The 12,655-nt window shown below is 36.2% G+C and overlaps 1 protein-coding gene across 10 annotated transcripts in view; it reads left to right on the forward strand.

Annotated features, from left to right (window-relative positions):
- The window catches only part of SLF1 (SMC5-SMC6 complex localization factor 1), a 76,767-nt gene that overhangs the window by 41,412 nt on the left and 22,700 nt on the right, over window positions 1–12,655 (forward strand). For 5 of the 10 annotated variants that reach the window (XM_065545832.2, XM_005557392.5, XM_045394832.3 and 2 more), the window contains 5 exons: window positions 312–365; window positions 1,758–1,916; window positions 3,849–4,012; window positions 8,319–8,447; window positions 9,010–9,175. In XM_065545832.2, the coding sequence (XP_065401904.1) occupies window positions 312–365; window positions 1,758–1,916; window positions 3,849–4,012; window positions 8,319–8,447; window positions 9,010–9,175 (672 nt within the window). Of the gene's footprint in view, window positions 1–311; window positions 366–1,757; window positions 1,917–3,848; window positions 4,013–8,318; window positions 8,448–9,009; window positions 9,176–12,655 lie in introns of those variants that run through there. The other 5 variants (XR_012413921.1, XM_073993849.1, XR_012413920.1 and 2 more) reach the window with 4 other exon arrangements.

Raw genomic sequence — 12,655 nt, forward strand, 5'->3', positions numbered from 1 at the left:
GTAGAAAATGCTCTCCCCATTTATATTTCTAATAATTACGACACTAAGGACAATGAACCTCTTCAGATCTTCAAAGTGAATATGACTTAATTATTGTAATTTAGAAGGAGAAAATAGAGAAATGTTCATAGTTGTGAGAGTTCCCTAAAATAATAAAAGTTGCTAGTTTGAGTAAATATGAGCATTGTATTAATTATAGCTATTAATGTGTTCCTGGATCTGTTTTATATGTTTTTCCAAGGTTTGGGGAAGCTGAAATGTATTTTTCAGTCTTAAAATGTTGTATTAATTATATGGTTGCTCTTTTGTAGGCTGTCAGATACAACTGCGTTAGAATAGATAAACAACCAGTGTACAATGTAGAGGTAAGGGACTTGGAACAGCATTGGTGATGGCGGCAAAGAAGAAGTTTGTGTTTTGTTATTGTTAGTTATTTTGAATAAAAGTAATGTGTTGTATGCACAATTAGAAGTAATGTGTTGTATGCACAAATAAAGAAATACAGTTTCTCTAATCAGAAATGATAAAAATATTCTGTCAAAACGCCAAACAGTTTCCATATAATAGTAAAAAATGATCACAAATATTAGCAACACACCTCGTGCTTATGACAGGTGAAATATACATTCCTGTTCTCGTGTTTCATAACTTTCATAATGACTACTTTTAGATTAAAATTATTTGGTATGATATTTACAAAAGTGTATTTATTTTGTTATTTAAAGAACATGATACCTTTATTTTACATACTTTCATTTCAGAACAAAATAAACCCACAATACATATATCCAGTCCATTGTTAAATTAGGGAGGGAATGGGGCTTGAGGCCCTTGTTTCCTTATTTATTCTTCTAAACTGGATTTTTTAATTCCATGTAGTCTTTTAGAGCATTTTTGACTCAAATTATTCAAAGTAGTTACTTTTATTATTAAGAATAGTTTGACCAACGGGAATGTGTTTTGTGAAGCTCTTAGAGTTATATAAATACACATCCTCAGAGTGATTTTATGATTCTCCCAATCAGTTTTCGCTTTTTGCAAATGTTGCTTGTGCTTGATGATATCTTAACATTTAAAAGATATTTTAATAGGGTTCATTTTTAAGTTTAAAAGAAAACCAAAAAATAATTTTTCACTAAAGAACTATGTCGTTGTAGCTCTTTCTCTTTTTTATCAACCAAACTCTGCAAATTCCTATTAAAGGTTTTATTTTAGAGGCAGTATTTTCCCTTACTACTGAAGGCAACAGAAAATAATTAATATAACAAGTAATAAAACACATTCATACATATCATCCTCTTTGCACTACATAATCTCATCCAGCAGCAAGGCCAGGAATTATATTCATTTCACAGATGAGGAAATTAAAATTTGTTACTAGGCCGGGCGCGGTGGCTTACGCCTGTAATCCCAGCACTTAGGGAGGCCGAGGCAAACGGATCACCTGAGGTCAGGAGTTCGAGACCAGCCTGGCCAATATGGTGTAACCCCGTCTCTACTAAGAACACAAAAACTAGCTGGGCATGGTGGCACGCATATGTAGGCCCAGCTATTCAGGAGGCTGAGGCAGGAGAATCACTTGAACCTGGGAGGCGGAGGTTGCAGTAAGCCGAGATCGCACCACTGCATTCCAGCCTGGGTAACAGAGTGAGACTCCGTCTCAAATAAATAAATAAAAAAACTTCTTACTAATTCAAAATTTGATTGCAAAATTTTATCGTTCTTTTCTCTGAATCATATAATCTTTCCTTTTTTAGGTTAAAAATACTGAATTTCCCAGAGGTGTATTAAATTTAATTGAAAGCCTCATAGAAGGACAGTTTTTTAAAGAAGCAATTGAGGAACTTTCCACTTTGCAGGCACATTATATCCCTCCTGTATGCATTCTTCATGCCCTTCTAGAGAACGTTCTACAGGTAAGAGCAGCCTTAAGGATTTATAATCTTTTTTTCAAAGAATGTTAAAATGTGAACATTTTCTCATTTTTTGTATGTTTACAGTTTCTCTGTTCAGTGTTTTTTTTCCTTCATTTCACTAGTGCAGTACCCATTTATTACCACTCTTCTGTTTTCCAGCTATATACTAGGTACTACTCTTAGTGCTTTCGCTAATTATTTTCTCAGGATTTCTAAGATAATTTTGTTTTGGGGAAAAAGGTTATCTAATTTTTCTCACAGCAGTAAAGTATCAAATATAAAACTCAGATTACAGTGATCTAGAATTACATTTGGTAAATTACTCCATTAGTACATTGACAATTATAATTTTTATTTATAGTATACATAATGAACATACTCTTTGTTTAAAAAGAAAAAGAGACAAGGTCCCTCTCTGTCGCCCAGGATGGACTGCAGTGGTGTGATCATGGCTCACTGTGGCCTCAACGTCCTAGGCTCAAGTAGTCCCTCTGCTTCAGTCTCCCAGGTAGCTGGCACTATAGGCACGTGCCACCATGCCTGGCTAATTTTTAAATTTTTTGTAGAGATGGAGTCTTGCTGTGTTGCCCATGCTGGGAACATATTCAAACTGTGTAAACCAATAGAAGCAAATATTCAAAGATAGCTTTCTAATCATGCCCTTCACCAAGGTGCTAATTTGATAACATAACAGGCATCAGCTTTTTCAGGTATGTTATGTTGGTGATAAGTAAGCATGTTGCATGAATAGTTTCTTACCTTTAGTTCCTTTCAGGTAACATTTGAGACCTCTTAATCTCATTATAATTGTGAAAAGGAAAATGAATATTTCATCTAAGGTAGTGTTAATAGAAGGGATTACCCAGTGTATAGATAGAGTCATCCCTTGCTATCACAGGATATTGGTTTCAGGACCTTTGTGGATACTGAAATCTGCGCGTAAGTCCTGCAGTTGGTTCTTCAGAGCCTGCACTTATAGGAAAAGTCAGCCCTCCACATACGAAGGTTTTACATCCTGTGAATACTATATTTTTAAAGGTTTTCTTTTAGAGGTAATTGTAAAATTTTCCCTTACTACTGGGGAAAAAATTTTCCTTCACTACTGAAGGCAATAGAAAATAATTAATACAATAACTAATAAGATGCATTCATACATATCATCCTCTTTGAGCTGCATAATCTCATTTAGCAGCAAGGGCAGGAATTGTCTTTATTTTACAGGTGAGGAAATTAAAACTTCTTACTAGGCCGGGCACTGTGGTTCGTGCCTGTAATCCCAGCACTTTGAGAGGCCAAGGCCTCCCAAATACGGAATACTGTATTTAGTTGCAGATGTGGAACCTATGGATGTGAAGGGTAGGCTACATTTATTGGAAAAAATTCATGTGTAAGTAGACCCGCACAGTTAAAACCTGTTATTCAGGTATCAGCTATACATAGAGTGTACCTCTCGGTTGCTTTATTTAATTAGCTAAACATAATGCCTCTATCTGCTTTCATTTGTCTAAACACATATATTTGGCAAGAAACTTAGGCCAGGGTTAGGCCAGGCATGGTGGCTTACACCTGTAATCCCAGCACTTTGGGAGACTGAGGCGGGCAGATCACAAGGTCAGGAGTTCGAGACTAGTCTGGCCAACATAGTGAAACCCCATCTCTACTAAAAATACAAAAATTAGCCCGGCGTGGTGGTGGGCACCTGTAGTCCCAGCTACTCTGGAGACTGAGGCAGGAGAATTGCTTGAACCCGGGAGGCGGAGGTTGCGGTTATCCAAGATTGTGCTACTGCACTCCAGCCTGGGTGACAGAGCCAGACTCCTTCTCAAAAAAGAAAGTTAGGCCAGGGTTACTGTTTTGGTTTTAGACTGAATTAGTGAGTGAAACTACTTTTAGCTATAGTGTTTTATTTGTTTGTTTATTTTTAAATAATAGGATAACATAGATACATTTTCTGGTCGATACTTTCATATATTGTCAGCTCTTCTTCACCTGCATCCTCCTTGGAAGTCTCCAGCCATGTCAAGATATTATTTAGAGTTGTTTCAGTGTCCAACTTGTATGAAAGGAGCATGGTCTTTAGTAGAAGTCCTTATCAGGTAAGGAATTTCACATTTGACGATGCTACATTTCATTGAATAGTTGTTACGCTAAGTGTTTTTTTAAGATACTGATGAAAGAAGTATCTTTCTACTTTTGGAAAAGTGTGTGTAGTGTATTTTGCAAATACAAATATATATTGTATTTATTGCAAAACTTATGAAAAGGCAAGTCTGTATTGGTCATGTTTTTCAGTCTGTTTACTAAAACAATAAAAAGTGAATGCATGAAATGGACTCACTAGAAAGCCAAATCATTATTATTTTTAACAAAATATAAATTTGCGTATTGTTTTTTAAATGAAGAAAATTAATTTATGGAATATGCATATCATCAGTTTTTGTCACCAAAAGTATAGACATTTGTAACTATAGTATCTATTTTAGGGCTTCAGTTATTTTTTTTCAGCTAGAAATTTGAATTTTAAAACAGAACTTAATATTTCCTAAATATGTCATCTCTTTCATGCTTCTGCACATGCTGTCACTGCCTAGACCTTCCTCTGTCTTTCAGATGTTATTGTCTCCAGAAATTCTGTTCCACCTTCTTTCTCCCTAACAGAAAATGTTTTCCCCTTGTTATTCAAATAACTGTATTTGATAGCCCTTATTCTTCTGGGAAGATCTTATCTTTTTCTGAGACAAGAGTCTTGCTCTGTCGCCCGGACTGGAGTGCAGTGGCCTGATCTTGGCTCACTGTAACCTCTGCCTCCCAGGCTCAAGCACTTCTTATGCCTTAGCCTTCCAAGTAGCTGGAATTACAGGCATGTGCCACCACGTCCAGCTAATTTTTGTGTTTTTTTTATTTTTAGTAGAGATGGGCTTTTACCATGTTGGTCAGACTGGTCTCTAATTGCTGGCCTCAAGTGATCTGCCTGACTTGGCCTCCCAAAGTGCCGGGATTACAGGAGTGGACCACCATGCCTGACCGGGAAGATCTTTTTTTTTCTTAATCTAAATGTCCAGTTTCAGGAGGTTCATAGTAGAGAAAGGACACCTGACCAGCCATGCAAAGGCTAGACCTCTGGTTAGCTCTTTGAGATCATAAAGATTCACATACCATCTTGGTTGTGATATATTTATAGTGAGCTAATCAGTTAACCCGCATGTATTTATTCATTCTTTTAACAAATTCTTGAGTACTTATGGAGAGCCAGACACTGTACTACATTTTAGGGATTAAAAAGATGATTTAAATAACAGTTCCTGCACTTTAAAAGTGACTGAGATGTAAACACAATACCAGCACAAAAGTACAAGCCCAACAGTGTGAGCCCAGCATAGGTATATGATGTGAGGAAATAGAGTTTATGTGGCTGACATCCTTCATGATTTCCAAATCTATTCCTTTCTTCACTGTCAATTGTCTTTATTTTAAAGTTCCCATTGCTTCTTATGTAAACTATTGCAGTAGCTGCTTTATTGATCTTGGGTCTACTTTTTTCCTTTTTTCTTGCAAAGTACTCCCACAGTATGCTCTTTCCAAAGTGATCTTGTCATTTCCCATGTTAAAGTCCTTCATTGACTCACATACATTGAACTACCTATAGAAGATGGTTCAAATTTCTTAGCGAAATATGTAAGACCCTTCATGAGTTAGCCCTTATATATGTCTCAGTTCTCATCTTCACCACTTTACTGAGTGTGTCCAATCATTCTCCGTATCCTGTCTTTTGCTCTTATGTTTTCCAAATTTCCTAGTTTTTTTTTTTTTTTTTTTTTAAGACACTCTGTTGTCCAGACCGGAGTGCAATGGCATAATCGCAACTCACTGCAGCCTGAAACTCCCAGCCTCAGCCTCCTGAATAACTGGGACTATAGGCATGTGCTCCCATGCCTGGCTGGTTTTGTATTTTTCGTAGAAATGAGGTCTTACCATGTTTCCCAGGCTGGTCTCCAACACTTGAGCTCAAGCTTTCTGCCCACCTCAGCCTCCCAAAGTGCCAGGATGAAAGGCATGAGCCACCATGCCTGACTGCTTCACTTTGCTTCTCTTCTCTCCTCTGCCCTCTCTCCTGTCTCCTCTCTCTCCTCTCCCTTCCCCTCCCCCATCCCCTCTCCTCTTCCCTCCCCTCCCCCATCCCCTCTCCTCTTCCCTCCCCTCCCCTGTCACCTCTCCTCTTTCCTCCCCTCCCCTCCCCTCTGCCTTGCCCCCTTCTCCCCTGCCCCTACTCCTCTCCTCCCCTCTCCTCTCTCTTCTTTTTCTCTTCTCTTCACTTTTGTTCCTTTCCTTTTTCCCTTTTCTTTTCTCTTCTTTCCTTTCCTTTTCCTTTTTGAATCTCACTGTCACCAAGAACAGAGTGCAGTGGCAGGATCATAGCTCACTTCAGTCTTGAACTCCTGGGTTCAGGCCATCCTCCTGCCTCAGCCTCCTGAGTACCTGGGACTACAGATGCCCCCCACCATACCTGACTAATATTTTTGTTGTTGTTTTGGTTGTAGTTTGCTTGTTTTTTGAGAAGAAGTTTCGCTCTGTTGCCCAGGCTGGAGTGCAGTGGCGCAATCTTGGCTCACTGCAACCTCCGCCTCCCGGGATCAAACTATTCTCCTGCCTCAGCCTCCCAAGTAGCTGGGATTACAGGCATACACCACCACGCCTTGCTACCTTTTTTTTTTTGTATTTAGTAGAGATGGGGTTTCACCATGTTGGTCAGGCTGGTCTTGAACTCCTGACCTCAGGTGATCCACCCGCCTCCGCTTCCCAGAGTGCTGAGATTACAGGCATGAGCTACTGCACCAGACCTACCTGACTAATTTTTAAATTTTTTGTAGAGGTGAAGTCTCCCTGTGTTGCCCAGGCTGGTTTCAAATTCCTGGGCTCAAGCAGTCCTCCTACTTTGGCCTCCCAAAGTGCTGGGATTACAGAAATGGGCTACCATGCTCAGCCATAGTTTTCCCTTAAAATGCAACTCTGCTGCCACTTTCTTACTCTTGCCCTTTCTTTTTTTTTTTTTTTTTTTTTGAGACTGAGTCTCCCTGTCGCCCAGGCTGGAGTGCAGTGGCCGGATCTCAGCTGACTGCAAGCTCCGCCTCCCGGGTTCCCGCCACTCTCCTGCCTCAGCCTCTCGAGTAGCTGGGACTACAGGCGCCCGCCACCACGCCCGGCTAGTTTTTTGTATTTTTTAGTAGAGACGGGGTTTCACCGGGTTAGCCAGGATGGTCTCGATCTCCTGACCTCGTGATCCGCCCGTCTCGGCCTCCCAAAGTGCTGGGATTACAGGCTTGAGCCACCGCGCCCGGCCTCTTGCCCTTTCTTTTAAGTTTGTCGCTCACATCAGTCCTGTGACTTTATTAAGGATAGTTGCTCAGTCTTATTTTTCTTTCTTTAAACTTTCCTCTTACTGAAGATGTTCAGTCTTAAATATCTCCATCTTTAATATCTAATATAATGCCTGGAATATAAGTGCTTAATAAATGGATGAATTTATTGATGCTACAGGCAGTAGATTTTGGGCAGCTTAAAAATAGACTTTTAAACAAAAATATCCAGATTTCATTTCAAAATAATTGGGTGCTGGGGAGGTGCTTGGCGAAGTGGTAGGAATATAAATGAGCTAAGGGATACTGGTCTCTCTACTTTTGTATATATTTGAAATATTCCATAATACATAGAGAAACGTAAGTTCTCTGACAGTTTTCAGAAAGACTGATTAACTATATGGGCATGAAGGATCTTATAGACAGGTTGAATATTAAATAAATTGTTAAATTTAAAGCTACTAAGGACTCTTCTGAGAATGTTGTATTAAAAAAGAAGACAGGGAAAGTGGAGACAGAGGTAGAAAGTTATCGGTGCATTGTTGATATAATCAATAAGAAAGGTGGGAGATTGTAATAAATATTGTTACCTAGACACTACTTCATAAATCTTAAAAGTTCTGAGTAATCTTCTGTTCTCTTTAAAAATATATTATAGAAGTGTGCTGTCTGACCCAGTAGCCACTAGCCATATCTATTTATATTTAAATTTTATTCAGACTAAGTAATTAAAAATTTGGGTCCTTGGGTATACAAGCCACATTTCAAGTGTCTAGTAGAACATATACATCATCACAGAAAGTTCCGTTGGAGAGGACTGCTCTAGAAGACAGGAAGAAAATAAAATAATGAATTTTAAAAACTCTAAAAAAAAGTAGCCCTAAATAATCTTCATTTACTAACTAATGAAAAAGAAAGTAATCTTGGGTAAGAAAGAGAAGGATTCTGGCTAGTATTCCAGCAATATTCTAGAAGGAGAAATATTTTGTTCACAGATTACTTATGGAATTGCTTGTATGTTATTGATTGTTGGGTTCATGTTTTTCAGGTCTTGCCTTTTCAATGAAAGCTTTTGTCATCAAATTTCAGAAAATATTGGCTCCAAGGTGCTCCACCTGACGCTGCTCAAATTTTTCTTTAATTTAATTGAAAGTGAAGTACAATATCTGAGTCAAAAGTAAGTTTTAATTGCAAAAATAACACTTTTCTAAATTTCTGTTGTTTTTATGCACCTTTTTTTTTTTACAATTATTAAAAATATATTTCTAAAAAGTCACCTTGTTTTATATTTTAAAGTAGATTTGTTTTTAAAACATATTTCCAGATACTCTCAGTGGGAGTGAAGGTTTATATGCCCGTTTAAAAAAATTTCCTCAGTTCACTTCCACTGTTAATTTGGATGGATATAAGAGTGTTTTCATTTTTTAGGATTTAAAAAAAATTCTTTAGTAATTGAATGCTAAGTAGAAAACTACACCAATTTTAAACACTGAGCCTACAATGATAAGTTTTACTCCTGCTCTAAAACTTGCAGGTAGATTACTGTGTATATATACATTGTCAATGACTTATTGAACTGAGACCATTTTTTATATTTTGTCCTTTATTATAATTGTTGTAATCTTTATATTTTATGATCTATGTTCAAAAATTGCTAGCATTTTTTTTGACAGAGATGTCAAGTAATTGTCGTGATCAAATTGGCTTAAAGGTACACTTTTTGTTTGTATTTTAATTAGGTTGTATGACTGGTCAGATTCTCAGAATCTGAAAATAACAGGAAAGGCAATGCTTCTTGAAATTTTTTGGTCAGGAAGTGAAACCTCTGGGCTTTTGACCAAACCAGTAAATATGCTTTTGGAATGGACTATATATTCTCACAAGGAAAAATGCAAGTCTAATGATGTAAGTAGGATTAATTTATAGATGAATAGTCTATGGAAAAAGCACTTTCAATTATTTACCTTTTCCTCTCCCCTTTTTTCTTTGGATCACTTGAAAACAATTAAAATGTACCCAAATATATCAAATATATCATTGTTTTCTATTTAACTTATCTAGTTTTAAGGTAAAAGGCCCTTGGAGACTGGTTCCTTCATCATCTCATGTTTGCATGTAGTAGCTAGTGAGTTATTAGATAGTTACTGCTAAGAAATCTCTAGTTACTAACCTTTCTAGATTTTTTACTTTTGTACAATTTGATTCATGAAGAACTTAAGATTTAAAAATAAATGAGTCAATCCATACAATTTTTGGGGGGTACTAATAAATACTAATATGTATTAGTATTATTAGTATTATTTTAAAACTACCTTTTTTGATGTTGAGTTATTTTCTGAAATATTTCTTTATAAGTCGATTTTGCCTGTCATTAGAAATTTAACATATAGTGATTTTAGTGTATTATCCATCTCATGGATAACAGTGTATAGCAACATAACTGTGGCACATTTTGGTTGCATAATAAATATTAGTCACCTTTTTCCTTTTCAGAATGATCTCCCTTTGGAAATATATTGTCTACTTTTTTGTGTTATTCATTTCTGCTCTTTTAATTTTTTTTTTTACTTTCTCTTCTATCTTCTTGAATCTTTTTTTATTTTTAGTCTTCATTTCTAGTACATACACTTAATATAAATTACCTATTGAGTACAACTTGACATTCATTTCATAGTTTGATACTTTACCCTAGAGTGCTCTGTTTTTTTCAAAGTATTTTCTATTGTTAATTTTGATTTCCCTCTTTGATCCAAGAGATATTTTTAAAAGATGTTTTAAGATTTCTAAATAGATGGGTTTTGTTTGTTTGGCTGTGCTTTTTTTTGGTTAGTTTCTAATAGTGAATTATAGTTAAAGAATGCACCTTATGCAATTTCTGCTTTCTGAAATTTACTGAAGTTCTCTTTTTGGCTCCATATAAGACTAGGAACCAGAATGTATTTTTTCTGTTGGGTTGGATCAAACTTAATAATTGTTTTAATCAATCCTTCTGAGTCGACTTTGTTGATTTGCTGATCTATTTAAGTTTCTACTTTATATATGCTAATGTCACCTTATTATTCATAACTGATATATCATGACTACTGGTTATGATCCTATAACTGCTAATTAGGTAATATCTTTTTCAGGGATCGTAAGCATAGTAGTTAGGGTGGAGAGCTCAGTTATCAAACTACCATGAAGTCTATTCTGTCTTAACGAAACTGCTTATGTAGTTTCTAGTCAAATACTTCCTCAGATCCATTTTCTCTTCTCTACTTTTTAAATTACCATTAAACTTACATTATACCTTTTCTTCATATTCTCTGTTTTTCACCTTATATCTCCCTCTCCCTTTCTTTCTCTCTCCCTCTCCCTCTCTCTCTCCCTCTACCATTTCCCCCTCCTTCTCTCTCTCCCTGCCTCCCCCACTCCCATATAGATACATTTTTTTCTATACTTGCCGCATTCTGGATAGTATTTTCATCCAGTTTTTAGTTCATTAGTTCTTTCTTTAGCTGTGTCCAATATATTATTAAACATGACCATTTCATTTAAATTTTGTGTATTTTTTCCAGGTAATAGACTTTTTAACTGTTCCAAACCGCTATGACTTGTTTTTATGGGTTTCAAGGTTTTCTTTTGTCTTTAACATGGCAATGACATTTATTATCTATGCTTGATTATTCCATATCTGAAGTCTTTATAGGTCTGTTTCTGTTGTTTTTTGCTGTTCCCTTCTCTTGTGCTTTTTTATTTTCTCTTGCAAGCTTGTTATTCACTATATGCTTTTAAATTGCATTTGAAAAGTTATTTATAGAAACAATATGTGATAAACAACAGAATATCTTCCCTCAGAAAGAATTTCTGTTGAACTTCTGCCAAGTGCCTCGGTGCACCACTAGTTAAGGACTATTCTAATCCAATGTCTGTGTTTGGGGGACTCTAGATGGTTCAAATGAAGTAAAGTGCTCCATATACATTTAGTTTTGCTTCTGATTCATTCTTACCATGAGGATGAAGCCCTTCACTTTTTCATCCTATGACCGATGAGGTTTTGGCCATGACTTTTCTTTTTTTTTTTAAATCTTTTTTTCCCCTGTGCTCCAGAAACCACAGTTCTTATTCTAGATTCTTCCTTAAAATCAGTGAAAGTCCTCAGGGCAAAGTCAGGTATCTTTGAGTGGCTCACATGGGTACCTCACTAGATCTTGGCGTAGCAATTCCTGATAATTTATTGTCTTTTTTTTCTGAAATGTTTTGCATATTTCATTTAACATTTTTAGTTTTAGTGTTCTTCTCTAAGTGGGTTCAACTGAGGCCAGGTGCAGTGGTTCCCGCCTGTAATCCCAGCACTTTGATAAACTGAAGTGGAAGGATTGCTTGAGGCCAGGAGCTCAAGACCAGTCTGAGCAACATAGTGAGACCCCCATCTCTACCAAAAAAAAAAAAAAAACACAGGTGTGGTGGTGTGCACATGTGTTAGTTTTAACTACTTGAGAGGCTGCCGTGGGAGGATTGCTTGAGCCCAGGAGTTGGAGGCTGCAGTGAGCTATGATTGCGCCACTGCATTCCAGCCTGGGTAACAGAGTGAGACCTTGTCTCTAAAAAAAAAGGTTCATCTGAATTACCTAGGCCTTCATTAGAAATAGAAGTTCTTGCTGATTTTTTAAAAAATTCTTTTCAGTTGTCTGAGACAGGAAAATAGAAGTTCTTTTTGAGGTACTAATTTTTTTTTTCTAAATCAGCATTAAAATGGGAAGATTGCTCATGAGTGTAGCTAGATTTCTTTTGATCAAGTAATCCTATTTAACAATAAACAGGTGAGTAGGCACTGTCTCGTGCATGTATCTGATTTAAAAGGAAGTATGATTTTGCAAATTACAGAAATTGAAAATACTCAGCTGAAATAGGACTACTGTTTACACCTCATTGCCAATTGAGTATAGCACTTTTAAGCTAAAGCTGATAGCGTCTTTATAAATTACCATCTGTCTTTTTATTTACTTTTTATACAATGCAATCATTAAGGATAGAAAATGTCTTCATTATAGAACATTTCTTTTTTTTCATTCATTTGATTACATAAATGAAATTGCTCATTTATAATTGAGAACAATAAAAAAACTGATGTTTTCACAATTTTACTAAGTCTTCAAAGGACTATCACAGATAAAAAATTACTTAAGCTCTGATGTAAACAGTAACAGATTTATACATATTTAACTTCAAGATTTTTGTTCAAACTTATAAATAAAAGCAACATATTTGTGAAGCAGTCTGCAATAAATTGTAGCATTGTAATATGAGAACTGGTTTTAAATTTTGCAAATTAATATTTAACATTTGAATAGCTTAAATTGATATAAAACTGCTTTTTAAAAATTGTATTACCTTTCTGCTAGA

This window comes from Macaca fascicularis, chromosome 6 (genome assembly GCF_037993035.2).
Source record: "Macaca fascicularis isolate 582-1 chromosome 6, T2T-MFA8v1.1".
Taxonomy (NCBI): domain Eukaryota; kingdom Metazoa; phylum Chordata; class Mammalia; order Primates; family Cercopithecidae; genus Macaca; species Macaca fascicularis.